The following is a 21463-nucleotide window of genomic DNA, read 5'->3' on the forward strand; positions in this document are numbered from 1 at the left end:
GATAATTCTGTGATTAATAATAGTCTCTTGCTCCTCAAAAATGTTGCAAGGATTGAAGGACTAATGTCTATTTAAAATGGCCCAATTTCCATTTTATTTTACCTGATTTTGTTTCAAGTAGCTCCCCAGACAGTTAAATTTTTAAGAACGTAAAAGAGTTTCATTTTCTTCTTTTCCATAGCTTGTGGGTTTAACAGAGCTCCGTATAATTGGTATTCCCATATATAATCTAACTTTCTTTTGTTACAAGGAAAATCCAGCCCCCTCTAGTAAAGGAGAGACCATAATGTTAAAATTACAGTTGACTCTCGGGGATTTTGAGGGACAGCTGACAAAAATTAGAAATACTCTGAACTACTTTAATAGAAGAAATTGTGAATCAATAATGACCTCTCTATTCATTAGCATCTCTACCCCACCGCCTTCCTCTCCAGATGGAAGTGGCTGTTGAAATGCAGAGTATGTAATAAATAATGCGTATTTCAATGTGGATCACTTGACAAATCATTAAAATACTGTCATCTCTGAGGAGGAAGGTGTCTGCCACTTAAGCAGGCACTTGATCAGTTTTGTAGTACATATGAAGTGAAAAAAAAAATAATTCTTCTCTCAAAACTATCAAAGCTATTTTAAGTGCATAATTTCCCATAAGTTTGATGACCACAGTGAATAAGGACCTCATTTTTTTTATCTTTTCCCCTCTCCATGCCTCCCACCCCCCAGGCACTACCATGTTCCATATCTTTGTGTAAGGGCATTAGCTTATACCTTTTTCAGTGGGAAGAAATGCTGCTTGCTGAATCCACATCATAATTTTCATAATGTCATGGCTTGCCTTCAGTCTCTGATGCTGATCCAGTCCCACCCTGTTGGGTTTATGCAGCCTAGTGAAGATATAATCACAGAGCCATGGCTTGCACAGTCACGGTGCAAGCTTTGTGGTGGATAAAGCTTTATGCCCTCTCCTGCTTTCCCAATTTGCTAGTGATCTTAAAATGCATTAGATATGATGGGAAATGAACCCCAGCACTGGGGTGATCACACACCATGCAAACAAAACAGCATACCACTGCTGTAGCAATACCTCTAAGACACATTGGTATGCATCTGTACTTTTTTGTCTTTTTCTGACAGAATAGCTTGAGCTTGCACACAGCAGTGTTAAATTCACAGATACAAGCCTGTCTTTCATGTGGCAACTTCCTTGTTCAAGACAGACCATGCTATACAAGCATCAGCAGAATCAAACACTCTTGGTGTTTTCAATTGAATCCATTTGAAAAGTTCTTACTTCTCTGTTAGATTATCTAAAATTACACATGACAAAGTCTTTGGCCACTAAGTAAAAGGAAAAATGGTGGTGTTGTCTGTGTTAACAGTGCAGCAGTAAAATAATCCAGCCATGTTACAGTGGTACTTGGCAAGGACTGAGGGCATCAAAACTGCACTAGGAGATGCCTTTAATTATTAAACACTGGTAATCATATTATTCTCAACTCATACTGCTTAGTGTCTCTTCCTTACACAAGCATAAGTGGTTCAGCACTGTCTCATTGTCCCTTTAGAGCAGAGATGAAGTCTCATTTTTTTTCCTGAGGCTTTCTTTCATATATAACAACTTAGTTCTTCACACATTTTTCAGATGTGGGTTTGGCTTTTTTTTTTTTTTCTCCTCATTCAGGTCAGAAGCATGCCTTGATATATTTTATATCAACAAGAAAAATATAAAACCTAAGTAAATCTTCCTCATTATCATAGGCCTAGAAATGTATATTTCCCCCCAATTTTATTGCTATCTGTCCAAGACTGAAGCATAACTTAATATAGGCTTTGCCCTGCTTCACTCTGGTGTGCCATAATCTGTTGAAAATTAAATCGTATGGAATGTGCAGTTGAGGTCCTATGCCATTTAACTTGGAGAGCATTTTATTTCAGCTGTCTTTTAAATAGTTCCCTGGCTAGTTCATTACAACTGCCGTTTGCAATTGCTCATGTTCCTTCTGGTAATGTACTCTGCAAACCCTTCCACATATCATGGAAATCTAAAGTTTCATTTGTCTCTGAGGCCAACATCTGTTTATGCAATATTGCAGTAGAAGTATGACTATATTTTTCTTCTGTTAAGAAAGTATGGGTGAACAGGGCTTGATCAAATAAAGTAATAAAATATTTGCTTAAAAAATGGCCAAGTACTTTTCAGAACAAAGAAAATATCATGAGGGATGGGTCAAGTCTCCTTATCTTAGGGAAGAGTCCTGCGCATGGCCTTTCCCATCTCATTCATTGAACTATTTCTTATTTGAAAGCCTATGAATAAAGAGTTTGTTCCATTTCATTCACTGTAAAAATAGGTGTGTTCTTTCACAGGCATATTCTTCAAAATATACTTTTTGCTTCCAATACTGAAAAGGAGGCAGCTCTTTGCACATTTTGTCTTTCAGTATTCTACTGTTTGTCAAGGGTTTTCCTGCCACACTGCCCAAAGTAATCTATAGTATACAAAGTGTGGAAAGCAAATTTTCTCCACGGAGTGCCTCCCCCAGTGGTGAAAAACACAAAACCTCACTGGAGCCACACACACATGACGTTGTATAGTCACATAACTTTTGAAAGGCAAAGCTTGGAAAATAGTTATTCTTACTGGTTACCAGGGTTAGCTGCTGCATCAACAGCAGCATCCTGGCTGCCTTCGCCCTCTCCAGGTCTCTTTAACAATCAATACTGAGGTTTTAAAGACAGACTTGAAGCAAATGGCACAGAGTTCATTCACATTTTTAGCAGAAGTTCTACCATTCATAAACTGCAACAGAAGGGAGGCAAATAGGTGTTGGAGGAGAAAGGGAGTGAGTTGGCAATAGACGACCATCACTGGCAGAGGAAGAGCAAGGATGAAAGCATAAAAATAACCCTTCCGTGGCATCAGTCCCCTGAGATTCCCTGTCCTTGGTGGTATGTATTGATCTGTGTGGGGTGGACTTGCGTGGTTGTGAGGTTGCATCTCCTGTTCTCACTTATCAAGTGTCACTATTCCTAACACAGGAAGGTTTAACAGCAACTTGAAGCTCCCACTGCTGTCACAATTTGAGTTGCTAGTGCATCCCAACGCAACAGATCAGGCAGAAAACAACACAGGATTTAGCCAAATCTTGGTTGTATTAAAAAGCAGATTTAAATAATGTGAAAAGGATTCTTTTACAGCCTTATTAATAGTGATGGGAAAGGAAATCCCTTAATAGCTGTAGGAGTCTCTTGTAATCAGAACAGTTACAAGGGACAACAAAACCTTTCTTATGACCATTGTAGGAATATTTTCCAGTCTAAAAATACTGAAAATACAGACCTCCTTGTCATGCTCTGAGTAGGTCTTAGAATTAGGGACATTTTACCTCTAAAATCATATCCTTACTATTTCTTTTGATCTGAGCATAAGCATGTAATATGAAATGATGTTTCCAAGTCCCACCATACAGCAGCATAACATCTTCAGCCATCTAAAGCAGTTTACCTTTCTTTAGGTGTCTATTCAGTAATCTGACTAGATTTCAATAGCTTCAAATGTTTTTCTTTTATTAACTGCAGGTTCTTATCAAAGTGTTGGATAACAATGATAATGGCCCAGAATTCTCTCAGCCAAGTTATGATGTCACCATTTCAGAGGACATCCTCCCTGATACTGAAATTCTTCAGATTGAAGCTATAGACAGAGATGAAAAGCATAAGTTGAGCTACACAATTCACAGCAGCATTGATACAGTCAGCATGAGGAAATTCAGAATTGATCCCAGCGCTGGGGTGCTCTATACTGCTGAGAGATTAGACCATGAAGCTCAAGATAAGCACATCCTTAATGTCATGGTAAGAATTCAATATTCTCTTGGCTCAGGAAACAATCACTGATGCTTCAGGTGCATATGTGCCTTAGTCTCTGCATAAGCAAAGGACTAGTGCAGTGAGTAGTCGTTAATTTCATCTGTCCTGCCCTGCTGTGTATATATTTTACATTTTTTATTTGGGCTTTTGGGGAACGTTATTGTGAATTCGTTGTATGGAATACAATATGATTTGCTATCTCAAGGGAGAGCAAGCAGGAAATTATTTAATCTCTTGGCATCTGGACCTCTCACTCAAAGTAATTTTCAGAGTTTCTGAAGTGAGGCTGAAAGTTATTTGAGAAGTTATTCACAGGGAGATAACTACGTTCTTGCCACAGAGAATGTTGCAGCCTTTCTGAAAACAAGCCTTTATAACAGTTTACTTTTAAGGACTTCTTTTAGTACATAAACTGTTGATATACAAAATAGCTTTCACCTACATTTCCAAGTGTTTGAGTGTGCAGAAAAAAAAAAAAAAACTATAATTTTTTTGCTCAATGTGGCTATGTTACAGAATACAAGTCTTTCTGTTTTTAAGAGAAGATTGTGTACTATTGACTGGAGATTAGTAAAAAAAAAATAGTTTAAACATTGTAGTCTGCTGTTTTCTTTTGCCACCTGAGACTCCTGTGGAAGAGATCTTTGAAAGTGCTGCTCATGATGTGTTAGGTAAGGGTCCAGCAATGGCCTGGGGACCCTAGGAGTCAGAGAGCTGCTGTGAGGTCCAGCGAGCAGGAGCTGAGTGGGGTCTCACCCTGCAGAGTAACAAGCTGTAGGGACTTTGATGAGCACGCTAAGAAATAAATTGAATCACAGAAGGACGTGGCTGACAAAGGTTGTTTCCTGGTGCTTGGTTTTCATCTCTACCTGATAAAATAGGGGTTTTGCTCAACTTAAGAAGAACCAAACTTTTGGGGATCGGGTTGGCAGGATGATCAGTGTAGCAGTGCTGAGATGTTTTGCATGGGGTTGAGAGAGCTGTAATAAATGATGCCTCTGTTAGAAGTGCTCAGCACTTGTTAAGGTAATCCCTACTCTGTTTACTATTGGTATCATCATATAAAAGAAGGTATGTACCTATATAATAATAAAAAAAATCCACAGAAGCTACAAGTACTAGACTGACACACAGCTGATCATAACGTGTTGATCAGAATTGTTTGTAGCTCTTTCACAGAAGGAGCAATGGACAAGGTTTATTTGCCTCTATGCCATAAAGCAGAGAGGGGCAGGGGAAAGGCATGACCATTTAGCATCTATTTTTAAAAAATTGTGTCTTGCAAACCTAAAACCAAATTTAAGATGTCGTGTGGTTGCCACTTTAAAAATTCATATCATGATGTTTAGTTGGCATGCATTTTTTCAGAGGTGAAAAAACTACTCCTCAAGCACTTCCTGTTTCTTTCATTTTTACTCTTTACCATCTTGCATATGAATATATTTTAGACTGTTCTTTGAGACAAATGTATTTTTTTATTAGTTTGTATTAAATAGAACTGAAAATATTATTAGCACTCAGATGAGTAATATTTATGAATTTTTACTAGATGGATATCAAGATGTGTATTACGCATTTGTTCTATAGGTCCGAGATCAAGAATTCCCTTACAGAAGAAATCTGGCCAGAGTGATCATAAATGTGGAAGACTCCAACGATCATAGCCCATACTTTACCAGCCCATTGTATGAAGCCTCAGTGTTTGAATCGGCAGCAATTGGATCAGCAGTCTTGCAGGTCACAGCTTTGGACAAAGACAAAGGAGAAAATGCAGAACTTATCTACAGTATTGAAGCAGGTTAGGACAGAGCCTGAAAACGTAGTGTCACGATTCATACCATACAGAGAGCTGTGCTGTGATGGTGCTCCATCTTGATACAGAAGTCAACTTCTTTGGTCTACCTTCTCCTTTAAAACTGGGCAGAGATATCTTCCTGTTGGTTGTTTTTCATTTGGGAGCTACTATACCCAAAACCTGTCAGAACAGAATCTCATTCATGTTCACTAGATGTCTCCATGGCCTTTTACCTCTAAGTCATTGGTTCAAAACCATCACAGAAGATAATTTTTGAAAGCTACAGCCAGTGACTTGTTTTCAGGTTGCTGCCTTCAGTCTAGTACACAGTGGATCCTCCATAAACAAATGCCACAACAACTGGTATGTCCTGGAATCTTTACCAGCATTCAGACCAGAGGAGCGTGGAGACTAAAACCAGGGCTACGCTAAAAACTTCTGTCAGCAAGTCTGTAGCATTTTTAATGGCACACGGTCTGTTGAAGCGAAGGGAGGGCATGGTGATACTAGACTGAAATTGCTCTGGCTGTTAAACTCCAGATATTTACATTCACCACATATTCCCTACCAGCCAACACGTTCCTCTGCCAGTGCAACATCACGGTCAGGAGAAATTTGCATTATCTCTGCCACACATGCAAATGAATGTGACTTTCTCTGGCTCGTATGGATCTGAGCTTAAGAATTATCTCTGAGATAAACCATTAACATATATACAAGAGACATGCCTGGAAAAAGAGAGGAGGAAGTAAAAATTAGTAACCTTTGGATTTTTTAATGTTTCATTTCTACTTTTTTTTTTTCTACTATGAATCTTTCCATTGTAATAATAGCAACGTATATTACCCTAAAAAGAAGTTTTGTATACTGCAGATTGTCTCCATATTAATCACATCACAAGCCTTTCCCAGCATTATGTTCTGATCCTAGAGGATTATTATTTATCCCTATATTATTGTAAAGACTTATCACCAGCTAGGATGGCTTACATCAATTAAGAACAGGCTAAATAGCAAAAAATAAATAATGAAATAAGAATATCTGCACCATCTCATGTTGATTTAATATCACATAGTTCAAGCTCACACCTTAAGCTAATATAATCTGAAGCTTAGAGAAGACCCAAGGAACTTTTTTCTGTAGTTAACCTGTATGCTCTGTGGGAGGTGAAGTCTTTAGCAGCTAAAAGTGTTGAACTTAGACCCTTGTGATCCTACAAAGATCATAGCACTGCAAAACAAATATTTCTTTTATGCAGTCTATTTGGTCATACCAGTTATTTCAGAGTATTCTCTAGTGGCCTCTTAAGTTAGATCAGGGGAAATTTTACACATGCCCAGGCAGGACATCACTTGTGCCTTATAGAATGAACTCTCACCAAACCAGATCAGGTTCCTGGGGCAATATTTTTCAAGACTGTTCCCAGCTTTTTCTTGACACTTTATTACTATTATGGGTTCCAACCCAATCACCTATGGGTGCCACCACAGTGTAAAAAGAAATCTGACGTATTTTGAAGTATGGATTCCATATACTGTTAATAGAATCATACGTGAATACAGACAGAAAAATATGATGACTAGGAAGGATGCTTTAGCTATTATACGGTCGGTTTTAGTCTCTGTGTGTTTCTCTTTTCTAGAGGTGCTTCTGTTCCATTACAGCCTGTTTCTGTTTCATCATGAGCTCTCCCTGCAATGTGAGACTTCAAACTTCCATTTACTATAAGCAGTACACTCCCCCAGTTTCATTAACCACAGATGGTCCAATCCCAGATACATCACAATTCACTCTTCTCCTGCTGTAGTTTCTATGATCCATAAAACCTGCAGTTGAGGATACGGTTTTAAACTGCAGCATTCAGGTTATACACAGCCCTTTTATTCAGAGTAATTAATTACATCACCTTACATTTGAAGAGAGCAATTGGTAAAGAAAGTAGCTTTTATGTAATTTCATAAGAAACCCCTAAAGGAGAAGAACCAGCTCTGGCCTTACGTGAAGCAATCAGTGGCTAAAAATTATTTGTATTAGCAAGCACCAACAAAATAACTGCAGCAGCATTTGTGGTGTCTGCAGATATTACAGATACTGTGATCTTTATGAGAATTTGTAGCTCTGGCAGAATCTCAGATCCTCAGTGAATAGCACAATTTTTGTATTAGCTAGTAGAGTAAATTTTACTAATCTGAAAGGATGGATATAAATAGAAAGCCACTACCAGTATTGAACTACATAGAGTAGTATGCAGCTTAAATTAGCCTCCAAGCCCCAGAACTTACAACAGATAGTGAATCATATCTTAAAAATAGTTCATTAACTCACTTCATTTGGGATTCCATGTACTTGGTATTCCAGCTAAAATTTTCACATTTACTGCTCTGTGCACAGCATCTGTAACAATCACCATTAAAAGAAAACATCTTGTTTATCACCAGTTACCTGAGACATATTTCTCTCTAGGTCATGGATGAATGCTTGACTGTAGATTGGAAGCAGTTCTAGATTTCAAAGTGTAAATTACAATGGCAGGAACATGTTATAATGGTTAGAGTTGCTGTAACTCAGTACCTGCTGTTTTTATTTAGAATCAAATGCAGAAAAAGTCTGTATTCTTATACATGCCATATACACATGCAACATCCTATACTTTAAGCAGGGACTCAAGGAAGCAATAAAACACAGATTGCCAAATAAAGACGATCTCTAATTGCAGGGTAAGGATACATATCAAAAGTTTTGATTCTGTCTTGATAACGAAAGGTTGGGAAAAAGGCCAAAAAAAAAAAAAAGACTTGAGAGAAAGTCCTTGATCCAAGCTCAGTGTTTTCACCTTTATGCAGTCAGTGGTATCCCTGCTTTCATGTTATAACAAACAATTCATGACATTTTCTGCTAAATCTAATTCATCTAGATTCATCCTCCTCAGAGCTCATATTATAAGCCTTGTGCCACAAGATACTTGAATCTCTTGTCTATGTTATTTGTTCTATTTTTCTAAATACCACTTTAACCTTCTTATATTTAGTTCTTAGAGTCTTGAACCACTGTAATCTTCTCTACTGTTCCTTAATATCCCTTCAATTAAGAGCCTGAGTTGTTATCCATTTGTCACGTAATTGGCTTGTTAGCCTCTGATCTCATTTCTTTGCCTTAGGTGTACATGTATTTGACTTAATACCCATATAATTTACGGATGCTTTTTCCTACTTCAGTAGGAGTGATGTACATGCAGCACTTGCTCAGATGTTGATACTCAGAATGAAGATGTAGGTAGCAGCACCTGAATTTCTGAAGGTTTGACCATCTATACCATCTACTGAGATACCTGATTTTCAGAAATGAAGGCTAGAAGGGCTTTTAGAATTCTTTTATGTTGTTTTTAACATATTGCAGCTAATTGCTACTGGTTTGAATTATGATTAAGTGCTTTATATTTAATTTCTAATTTGCTTCCAATATCTGTGTTTTAGGAAACACGGGAAACACATTCAAGATTGAACCAGTTTTAGGGATCATTACATTACTGAAGGAGCCAGACTTGACCACAATGGCACAGTTTGTTCTGTCAGTCAAAGTGGCTGATCAAGGTTCTCCACCACTGTCTGCAACAGCAATTGTGCGGATATCTGTGACAATGGCAGATAACTCCCACCCTAAGTTCACGCTCAAAGAATACCAAGCGGAGGTTAATGAAAATGTGGATGTTGGTACTTCTGTCATCTCTCTCTTTGCAATCAGTCAGTCCACGTTAGTTTATGAGGTTAAAGATGGGAATGTTGATGGAGTCTTCACTATAAACCCATATTCTGGAGTGATCACCAGTCAAAAGGCCCTTGATTATGAACGTGCTTCCTCCTATCAGCTCGTCGTACAGGCAACAAATATGGCAGGCATGGCATCAAATGCCACTGTGAACATTCAAATCGTTGATGAAAATGATAACCCACCAGTTTTTCTCTTCTCTCAGTACTCGGGCAGCATAAGTGAAGCTGCTCCTATAAATAGCGTAGTCCGGAGTGCGAGTAACAGCCCCCTCGTGATACGTGCCACTGATGCTGACAGCAACCAGAATGCTTTGCTTGTCTACCAGATTGTTGAATCTACTGCAAAAAAGTATTTCACGGTAGATTCCAGCACAGGTGCAATCAGAACAATTGCAAATTTAGATCATGAAACAATAGCCCACTTCCACTTCCACGTGCATGTTAGAGACAGTGGGAATCCCCAGCTTACAGCAGAGAGCCCAGTTGAAGTGACCATTGAGGTAACTGACGTCAATGACAACCCCCCAGTCTTCATCCAGGCTGTATTTGAGACAGTCTTGCTCCTGCCCACGTATGTTGGTGTGGAGGTTCTCAAAGTCAAGGCTACAGACCCAGATTCAGAGATACCTCCTGAACTAACATATAGTCTAATTGAAGGCAATATGGACCATTTTTTAATTGACTCAAGCACAGGAGTACTCACCATTAAAAACAACAGCCTCTCCAAAGACCATTATATGCTAATAGTAAGAGTATCTGATGGGAAATTTTATAGTACTGCTATGGTGACAATAATGGTAAAAGAAGCCATGGATAGTGGGCTCCATTTCACACAAAATTTTTACTCGGCTTCTATCTCAGAGAACAGCACCAATATCACAAAGATCGCTGTGGTGAATGCTGTTGGTAACCGCCTCAATGAGCCTTTGAAATACAGTATATTAAACCCAGGCAACAAATTTAAAATCAAATCCACCTCAGGAGTCATTCAGACAACTGGCATCCCCTTCGACCGAGAAGAACAAGAGCTGTATGAGTTGGTGGTGGAAGCGAGCCGTGAACTAGATCACCTTCGTGTCGCTCGAGTGGTGGTGAGGGTTTACATTGAGGACATAAATGACAACGCCCCGGTGTTCATAGGGCTCCCCTACTATGCTGCTGTGCAAGTTGATGCTGAGCCTGGTACCCTGATCTATCGAGTGACAGCTATCGATAAAGATAAGGGTGAAAATGGTGACGTGTCCTACCTTCTGAAAGAAGACTACGGACATTTTGAAATTGATAGAGGATCTGGTAGCGTCACTTTAAAAGAAGCCTTCAATTCTGATTTGTCTAATATAGAGTATTTGGTTATCATTCTTGCAAAAGATGGTGGTAACCCATCATTGTCTGCTTTGGTAGAGCTCCCCATCACTATTGTTAACAAAGCAATGCCTGTTTTTGACAAGCCCTTCTATACAGCTTCCGTGAATGAAGATGTAGAAATGCACACACCCATTTTAAGCATAAATGCTACCAGTCCAGAAGGCCAGGGGATCATTTATATCATTGTCGATGGGGATCCCTACAACCAGTTTAATATTGACTTTGATACTGGAGTTCTGAGTGTCATCAGCCCACTGGACTACGAAATGAATTCTCTTTTCAAGCTGATGGTGCGAGCCAGCGATGCCCTCACTGGCGCTCGAGCTGAGGTCACTGTGGACTTGATCATTAACGATGTTAATGATAATCCTCCAGTTTTTGACCAGTTGACTTACAATGCTACTTTGTCTGAAGCATCTTTGATTGGGACTCCTGTACTGCAGGTTGTTGCTATTGATGCTGACTCTGACAATAACAAGATCGTGCAGTATCAGATAGTCCAGGACACCTTTAACAGCACAGATTATTTCCATATAGACAGCGCCAGTGGCCTAATTCTGACAGCCCGAATGCTGGATCATGAACTTATACAGCAGTGCAGCTTGAAAGTCAGAGCCACTGATAACGGGTTCCCACCACTAAGCAGTGAGGTTCTTGTTAGTATCTCAATAACAGATATGAATGACAACCCTCCAGTTTTTAACCAGTTAATATACGAGTCGTATGTGAGTGAACTGGCACCTCGAGGTCATTTTGTGACCTGTGTCCAAGCCTCTGATGCTGACAGCTCTGATTTTGATAGACTGGAGTACAGCATCCTATCAGGAAATGATCGGACCAGTTTTGTTATGGACAGCAAGAGTGGAGTTATCACCCTGTCCAACCATCGCAAGCAGAGAATGGAGCCCATGTACAGCCTGAACGTCTCTGTGTCAGACGGGCTGTTCACCAGCACGGCTCAGGTGCACATACAGGTCCTCGGGGCCAACCTCTACAGCCCTGTGTTTTCTCAGAGTGTTTACGTTGCAGAGGTTAGAGAAAATGCTGCTCCTGGAACTAAGGTAATCCATGTGAAGGCAACAGATGGGGATTCAGGTGTATATGGCCAGATAAGCTACTCCATAATTAATGACTTTGCCAAGGACCGGTTTTTGATTGACAGCAATGGCCAGGTTCTGACAACTGAGAGGCTGGACCGTGAGAACCCGCTGGAGAGCGATGTCGGTATATTTCTGAGAGCCCTTGATGGAGGTGGCAGGACTACGTTTTGCACTGTGAGAGTGATAGTAGTGGACGAGAATGACAATGCTCCTCAATTTATGACAGTGGAATACAGAGCAAGTGTCAAAGCAGATGTTGGGAAAGGTTACTTGGTGACCCAAGTGCAAGCAGTAGATCCAGATGACGGAGCCAACTCTAGAATTACCTATTCTCTGTATAGTGAAGCCTCTGTTTCAGTAGCTGATCTGCTTGAAATAGACCCAGACAATGGATGGATGGTCACCAAGGGTAGCTTTAACCAGCTGAAAAACACAGTTCTGTCATTCTTTGTCAAAGCAGTTGATGGTGGCCTTCCTGTAAAGCATTCTCTCCTTCCTGTCTACATTCATGTTTTACCCCCAGAAACTCTTTTGCCCTCCTTCTCTCAACCCCAGTATTCTTTTACCATCACAGAAGATGCCCTCATAGGTAGCACCATTGACATTCTGCACATTTTGCCTAATCAGGGTGCTTTGTACAGCACAGTTAACGGTGAGATGACTGAAAACAACAAAGATGGAGTTTTCATCATAGAGCAAGACACAGGGCTCATAAAACTGGATAAGAGACTCGACCACGAGACAAACCCTGCTTTTCACTTCAAAGTAGCAGCCACCATTCAGTTAGACAAGGTAGACATTGTGTTGACTGTGGATGTGGAGGTTAAGGTTCTGGATGTAAATGACAACAAGCCCTTGTTTGAAACAGCTAGCTATGACGCTATCATAATGGAAGGGATGCCCATAGGAACAAAACTGATGCAAGTTAAAGCGGTTGATGCAGACTCGAGTGCAAATGGGCAGGTCACCTACACGCTGGCGGTGGAATCGGAGCTGGAGAAGATCACGGAAGCGTTCACCATCGATAGCAACAGCGGCTGGATCAGCACACTGAAGGATCTGGACCATGAAAAGGATCCTGCTTTCACCTTTGCGGTGGTGGCCTCAGATCTGGGGGAAGCTTTATCCTTGTCATCAACCACGTTGGTCTCAGTTACTGTGACAGATATAAATGACAATCCACCTGTCTTTGAGCATGAGGTGTACAGAGGATCAGTGAAGGAGAGTGACCCTCCAGGGGAAGTTGTGGCTGTGCTTAGCACCTGGGATGAAGACACGTCTGATGTCAACCGGCAGGTTAGCTACCATATTACAGGTAAGAAACAACTTGCATGCTTTTTTCCCAAAACCAGCTTTACTGAAGAGCTGTGAATGTGTCCAGCTTTAGATGAATATTTAGCAGCGTTTCAGCTAAATTACCACTGTGAATCAGACCATTGCATCTCTCTTTGATTTTTTTGATAATTGATGTGTCAGCTTGGAAACCATCATGACTTAATGCTTAAACCAAGAGAAGAACATTATATTCTTGAGGAGACAATTCTTACAGTTCTAAGCATTAATTTATCTATTTTTTAATAGCATTTTTCTTTAAGAGACAGAAAAGTGCATGCAGGAGCCACTTTGAAATACCACTATTTATGAAGGGGGGAAAAAAAAAGAATTAATTTTACATTGGAAGATATGAGGGGGTGCCATGTCTTATCAGCACAGATTTCTGGCCAAGGAAATAGTAACTCACTTAGAAGCACTAGTTAGCTGCCATGCATTGTTACATACAGCATAAGGCAACTTCAGTTACATGACTAACATATTTTTCAAAGTGTGGTAACATTACTCTTTCCTATTGTGCTTTATTCAGTATCATACTTTATTCACTATCATTCTTTATTCTAGATTTAGACTGGCTTTTGTATGAGTACTTTATGAGTGATGAGCTGCTGCAGTTTTTTTCTACCTACAGCTTGCTTTACCCAATAGATGTTGTTAGGGAGCAACTTTGTCAATCCCCCAACCTGCAAAGTCCAAGAGCTAATAAAAATTACCTAGTAATAGCCAGATTACTGTACAAATTCACAGTTTTCTGACTGAACAGGATTAGAATTACACAAGACGTCATGTAGGAAGCAGGCTGTGGACAAAAATGACTTAACTAATGGGTTTGTATCTTCTATAGAATCATAGAATCATTTAGGTTGGAAGAAACCTTTAAGATCATCAAGTCCAACCATTAAGCCAACACTGCTAAGTCCTCTGCTAAAACAGAATCAGAATCTGTCAGGGCTGGAAGGGACCACAAGGATCACCCAGTTCCAACCCCTCTGCCATGAGCAGGAACACCTCCCACTAGATCAGGCTGCCCAGAGCCTCATCCAGCCTGGCCTTAAAGACCCCCAGGGAGGGTCTTTTGCTCTGGAGAATAAAACTCCTACCCCTTTCTTAACTATTAAATTGGAAATGGCTGTTGGATGGTATACGGGGAGAGGGAAGATATTCCAGTTACCCGTAGGTTGCCTTTACACATCAGAAACAGCATCATTTTCAAAGCAGCCAGAAATTCATTCTGACCATTTACTTGCAAGTCTGGATTCAGTTTAAAGGTTTGCAAAGACTGTATGTTTATAGTAAGATGTGTTGTAGGAAATTAGATGTAGAGGCAAAAGTAGTCTCGTGGATATAGCACAATAATATAATAATATAATCATATTTTCTTCATATCCCTGTGCTGTTAATTTAGCAAAAAATGGACTTCTGAATAATAGCTAAAAGCCAAAAATTTCCTCTAATGCTGACTGAACAAGTCCTAAAGTGTTTGAGATCAGAAATTCCACTATCTTTGAATATATCCTTTGAATTTGAGAAATGCACACAGAGAATTTAGGTTCTTTTGATATAAATGTCAAATCATATTTAAGTCTGGTTTAACTAATGGAGTAGTCTGTTCACACTGTACCTCAAGTTGAGCTTAGGAACTGCACTTGAATATTTCACAGAATCAGACGAGCCAGATGATTACTGAAAGGCTGTGGCTTTCTAGGTGCATTTTGAGCCATAGAAACTTCTGTGAATACAATAAACAAACTGAGGAACCACAGAATACTGACCAATAGGGAGAAGAAGACAAATTATGAGAATGACACATGGATCCACCAAAACCAGCTTTATGTAAATGCACCTGGAGGAAAGTAGCACAGAAGATCATCTAAAAAAATCATTGTTTAGGAAAGAAAGAAACTTGCTGAGTGAGATGTGATCAGTGAAGAGTCCTTTGAACTCTTTGAGAAATACAAATGTTTATTACAGTCTGCTGGTCAGCTTTGAAAAGGGGTAGATAAGTTCTGGTGGGTAAATATATGTTCCGTTTTGAACTCCTCCAGTTTAGGATTGGTTTCCATGATTACTGGCAAGTAGTTGCCATTTTCAAATTCACTTTCAACTGCGTTTGATGGGGTGTTGGGTGTGGAAATTTTGCATTTACCCTTTATTTGTAGTTCGATAGCTGCTGGAGCTATTCACAAAGCAAAAGCTCCCTATATAAATCTTAATAGAAAGTGAATAGGAAGAGCAGATGGCACAAATGCACTTAGGGAGCAGAGTAGTTTTCTTTTGAAGGCTCATTTGAGATCATTGCCTATATCATTTGAGGCAGTTTGGCTAAAACCAGGGCTCTGTGGATGTTTAGCTAGGAAGTTTAGCTAGCCTAGATACAGCTAACTATATCTGAGATTTAACAGTAGCAAACTAGGAAAAAAAACATCAGGGAAATGTCAGTTGCCCAGACACTGGGAGGGTGTTTTGTGTTCCTCAGCAATGTTAATTAGGTTCCATCAAGCACATAAATCTAAGGACGGACAATAGTCTTTAAGCTTGGTTCAGCTCAATACAAGGATGATGGACAATGTTTTTTAAAGAAAGAACTGGTATTGTACACAGTAGGTTTTTTTCCTGAGTTGATTGCCCTGTGCGAACAGAGTGATGGGTTTTGTTTGGTTTTATTTTATTGTTGAGGTCCTGGAGTTCTGGAGAAATTGATATTTCAGTGTTTAGGGAGGACTTATGCTGCAGGCTGGAGAACAGTGTCTGCAATTTTATGATAGTAAAGCTAAGAGGATTGAGTTTACCATTTCGTCAGCTCAGTAAACGTGCAGTATCTTAAATGGGAAGTGGAGAATAAACCTATGGGTTTTATGTGATGCAAATGCCTAGGTTTTTAATTGGGAATTGAAAGTAGCTAAATAAATGCATACATGTAAGAGAGAAGCTGAATAAATAAGTTAGTAAATATTCAGTTCCCCCTTCTGGATGGGGACATTGCAGTGAAAACTGATACTGTTGGCTTCTAGTTTTCAGTTCCCTTTTAGCCCTTGTAATTCCCTCTGTGTGTGCTTTAGTAATGATGTGTGTCAGGATTTATTTTGGATCACTGTGTCTCTGCATTTCATTTGTATCTGGCTGTTTTCTTTCTTTACTTAAACTTGAGCTTGATTTGGCTTTGTACTATTTGCTGACGAAGAGCGTTATTTAAACTTCAAGTAACAAAAGATAAAAGATAATGCTGATTCTCTTAGCCTCAAAGCCTTTCTAAAAAGTTACTGGAGTGTTTTTTGTATCTTAGCACTTTGCTGTTGTGACATTCAAAGAGGAGCATAAGAAAACTGCCAAAAGATTTTAAAGAATCCATTAATACATGTAGTCAGGAGGCTTCCGTTTAGAAAAGCTACATTATTCAGAGCGAAAAGCTAATTAATTAGAACGCCCCTAGGAAACTGAATCTGCTTACATATATTAGCGAAAAAGTTAATTAATCACTGCAGAATGAGATCTGCGTCAAGACATATGTATAAGTACTAGAAAATGGTTCCCTGGGCCACAGTGTGGATTTTTTTGCCTTGCCTTTTTTAAGAATATTTCCTTGATGGTATTTTAGTGTTTACATCTCAGTATTTCTTTTACACTTTATAGTCAGGTTTCTTGGTCATTCAAACTGATCCTGTTCTAGCCGAGTAAAGGGGAGGGAAGGGATCACAAGGACCTTTATTTTATACATACTCCCCAAGTTCTTATGTATGATTTAAAAGCCATTCCATCAACAACAAAGCAACAGTGATTTTAAAATTGCTCCAAGCTAGTGTTACTGCCAGCCATAAAAGCCACCAGCTGATTTTTATTAGATTTTACCTTTCTTCTTTACTTAGCAATGGGATACCCACACCTTGAGTGTATTGCTCCATAATTGGTCAGGACAGCTAATCATTTCCCTTTACAAAAAGACTGATATGCAGGAAAGCATTGATTGATATCACAAAGTTAAATAAGAATATTTAGACCATTTTTATTAATGATTTACAACATTAAACTCACTATGACAAGATTACAGCCTTTTACAAAGGAGAGTTAAGCTTTTTTTATGCTGGTATTGAACTGAATAGAGAGAATTTAATGTGTGTCAGCAGGGGTCTACCTTCTTTGAAGTCACATTAAAACTCGAGTCAGTGGACAGATTCTCACTGTCTTGGACTGTATTCAGATCTGGCCTGTAGTGCCCATCAACATGCTGTGTAACCCTCTTTAGGAGAAAAGTGTGTTTATATCACAAAACAGATTAAACAAAGTTTAACTGAGTCCTGTGATGATTATTCCAGACTGACATAGAAATCAGTGGGAAAATTTGGATCTGCTTGGGTTTGTGATCGAAGAAAACTTTTCTATGAACAGCAAAGATCTGTGCTTGTTATATCAGGTTTGTGTTCTGTATGATTAGAGAGCCTTTTATAATTATAATGCCTATCTGACTAATTTTCCAGAAATCTTATTTGTTACAATGTGGGGTTTTTGACACAGTTAACAGCTTGTACAAATGGTGATGCTTAACAAGAAAGATTTGCTCAACCTCTCTCAACTGACTTAGTTTTATATTAAACAGAAACCAGTCTGTCTTGTCATTGGTAGCTAATGAAGAAGGCATAGATTACAGCCTGTGACCTCTTTTCTGCTTTTTGATGTAGACAGAAAGTATGAAATATGCATTAGACTTCTTTTTGCTTGGTTTTAAGCTCAGTTTCAAGTTCAGATCTTCTCTGCCTTGTTTTTTTTTGCTAAGAAGGTCCCTGGGAACTGACAGAATTGTGACACCAGAAGCAACAACAGTGACACCTAATTGCTTGACAGTAGAGGGAACTCAAATAAATTCAGTCTTGGATTTTTTAATACTTATTTACTGAAATATTCAACATAAGTACTAGGGAGGAGGGTTTGAGAATCTGGTCTTTCCATTGACCTTGGATATATCCTGTGACACATGTCAGGACCCTGAATAAATTGTAAGCAAAAGTGCATTAGCAGAAGTACACTTTACATTCTTGATCCTGTTACAAGAAAGAATAAGCATTCCCTTAATATTTTTATACCACTGTTATACGTGAGAAACATAGAAAGTACTTCTCAGATTGCATTTCTGCATGGGAGAGCACAGCAGAAAGCTTAATATGTTGTGGAAGGAGCTAGTGGTAGGTTAGCTGGAATTAAAGTTCACCTAGTGGAGCAGCGTGATGGAACCCTGCCCTCCTGGAAATGGCAGAACACCTGTCATGAATACCTTACTTTGCTTTGCTTACACACTCAGCTTTTGCTTTTCCTGTTAAAATGACATTACCTCAACCCACAAGTTTCTGCACTTACCCTTCCAATTCTCTACATCATCCCACTTGGGAGGAATAAGTGACTGGCTATGTGGGGCTTAGCTGCCTGCTAGGGTTAAGCCACAACAATGGTTTAAAAGATTTTACTGTCTGGTCTGACGGAGGGTTAAGCTCAGGCTCAGAGAAAGATGACTGAAGGTGGTTTATTGATGGAACAGGCAGGGGACAGTACCGTTACACATGAAAGAGCAAATAACTGTTGGAAATATTGACAACTGTGCCCACCTTGATTATTGTACCCTTCTGCACATGACATTTCTTTCCTTCCTTCCTGAGGATGATGTGGACCACAGCTTTCCTTCTCCCAACCTACTTTTGTCACCAGGCAATTTAATGATGTAGAAGAGCAACTTTACCAGGCTCGGTGTCAGTGTTACAGCACGATAAAAAGCTGTTCTTCTTCATCACCTGCACTCCTTTCACCAGCTTTCACTCGTGGATATATTTGATATTGACTGTACTGCTTGTCTTCCAACCACTCCTCAAATGACCTCTTGTTAGGACTGTTTAATACTAATGTGTCTTCCCATGTTGTGTAAACTTTTTTTAAAACTAGAATTCTAATGAGCAGAAGAACAGCGCAGCTCTATGATAAAGCTTTCATTAGAGGATTCCTTAATAGAACCCACTTCCAGTCCTTGATTACATAATCAACAGCTAATGAAATTGTCTTGGTAACAAGAGCTACGGTGTATTATATCCTCTCCCGAGACTAAGTGGAAAGACAATTGTACCAGCCCAAGAGGACTATTGATTGTTCACAGTTTGAATTTGATTGCCCTTACGGGGAACTGAACAAGAGATCATCTTCAGTGCTGCTAAATGGATTTTGTTTCCACTGCAAGTTATTGGTTCACTTTCATACAAGACGTTGAGGGGGCAATAAACACAGGGAGCATAATCTTATTACAGATTTCTGAGTTGGTGAGTTTGAAGGCACCTATCACTGTAAAACAGATGACAACTGCTTACTTCAGGTCCTCTGCGATGTGTCTGTGTGTTTAAACTGCATGGGAGCTCTGAAGGGACACTCCAGCCCATTGCTTGTTGCTTGTCTCATTGCAGGAGGGAATCCCAAAGGGAAGTTCGCTCTGGGACTGGTTCAGAATGAGTGGAAGGTTTATGTTAAAAGGCCTCTAGATCGGGAAGAGCAAGACATTTATTATCTGAACATCACTGCCACAGATGGCCTCTTTGTAACCCAAGCTGCCGTGGAAGTGACCGTCACGGACGTGAATGATAATAACCCAGTTTGTGAACAGGTGAGTCAGCAACACCCCTGGCAGTTGGCTTGGGTTGCTAGTGATGGTTTCCCTAGGGGTGTCCCTGCTCTTTACAAGTGTTAACAGGAAACGCCCGTTTTCATCCTTAAGGTCTCAGTTGCAAGATCTGAAGTGATCTGGGAGAAGAGCAGGATAAAGCAGTCCTGTGAAGCCAAGACTGAAGGATAATAGTCTAGTAAAGCTATCAAAGGAGTCTTGTCAACAGTGGCCTTAGCTGACTTTAGAAAAATAAAAGCATTGTGAGGGGGCACTGGGCTTATCCTCTGCAGAAAAAAAAAATGTGCTTTCCCTTCACAACCACTGTGGAAATGTCTTCAATCTAGAGTTTAAATCCAGCCTTCCTGAACCTAGCAGATGCCAGAGACCCAGTGGAAAAGGCAGAAGAATGTAGCTTGAACTCCTGTTGTCAGGCATGTGTGCAGCATGGCCTGACCACAGCTTTCACAGTGCTAGCTGTCTTTTATTCTGTGAAAAGGCAAAGTGGGGAACTGGGATGCTGCAAGAGAAAGGTCTGTGTGAAAGAAAAGATATGATGGAAACCAGAGTTCCTTAATGACGCAACTCATAGAATCTCACATGTGTGTCTGTATATATGTAAGTATGCATATACTCATATAATTTCCATCATTACATTATCACTGATGGACTGCTGTCATTGCAAGCACCACTCTGGGGAGTCACAGTCAGTATCTCCTTCAAACAATGCTGAATGGGGCAATAAAAACTGTTGTCTTCATTAGCACACTCTTCAAAATTTCCATTTCATGGCTGTTGATGAAGAAAATGGAAGTTAGAAAATGAAACTGCATTTAACACTGAAGAGCCCTATTAAGAGTCATAATCTGGCATTGTTTCTGTGACACCTCAAAGCTTAACAGTGATTTGAGTTTCTAGGAATATGTCTTCTAAAGGAAAATTGTTTTCTATATAGAAATTGCACTACAAAGAGTTAAAAAAAAAAAACAAACGTGCAAAGACTATAAAATAGTATTACAGCAAAGCTGACATTTCTGTTTTTGTCTCTAGGTTGCATATACAGCACTGTTTCCTGAAGACATTCCTTCCAACAAAGTCATTCTTAAGATCAGTGCTAAAGACGCTGACATTGGGTCCAATGGTGAAATTCGCTATTCTCTCTATGGTGCTGGGAACAATAAATTTTTCTTAGATCCAGAAAATGGTAAGATCACAACTGAATGTTTCTGAGTAGACTTCTTAATCCCTTGACATCAGCAGGTGTTAGTTTCCATAACTAGAGTTAGGTTACAGTTAGGTACACTTGGTTATCAGCCAGCTGTTCCTCTTACGACAGATGTGGATGACCATTTCTGAAGTGGTAGTGGTAGGAGGGAAAAAGAGGGACAGGTTGAATGTTATAATCAAAACAGTGGATACTGACCCTTTTGTTTCCTGGCCGGACCTCAAGTTAGGTCAGAGATCATAGAATCATGGAATGATTTGGGTTGGAAGGGACCTTTTGAAGATCTTCTAGTCTAACCCCCCCTGCAGTAAGCAGGGATATCTGCAACTTGATCAGCTTGCTCAGAGCCCCATCCAACCTCTCCTGGAATGCTTCCAGGGATGG

The 21463-nt window shown here is 39.6% G+C and overlaps 1 protein-coding gene across 1 annotated transcript in view; it reads left to right on the plus strand.

Annotated features, from left to right (window-relative positions):
* The window catches only part of FAT3 (FAT atypical cadherin 3), a gene marked incomplete at its 5' end in the record, with an annotated part of 157083 nt that extends 135999 nt beyond the window's left edge, over positions 1–21084 (plus strand). The window contains 5 exons of the mRNA XM_008936500.1: positions 3580–3855; positions 5458–5668; positions 9139–13212; positions 19661–19857; positions 20905–21084. Of these exons, the coding sequence (XP_008934748.1) occupies positions 3580–3855; positions 5458–5668; positions 9139–13212; positions 19661–19857; positions 20905–21084 (4938 nt within the window). The remainder of the gene's footprint in view (positions 1–3579; positions 3856–5457; positions 5669–9138; positions 13213–19660; positions 19858–20904) is intronic.
* Between the last annotated feature and the right edge of the window lie 379 nt (positions 21085–21463).

Source organism: Merops nubicus, unplaced genomic scaffold (assembly GCF_000691845.1).
Source record: "Merops nubicus isolate BGI_N331 unplaced genomic scaffold, ASM69184v1 scaffold7203, whole genome shotgun sequence".
In the NCBI taxonomy this organism is placed as follows: domain Eukaryota; kingdom Metazoa; phylum Chordata; class Aves; order Coraciiformes; family Meropidae; genus Merops; species Merops nubicus.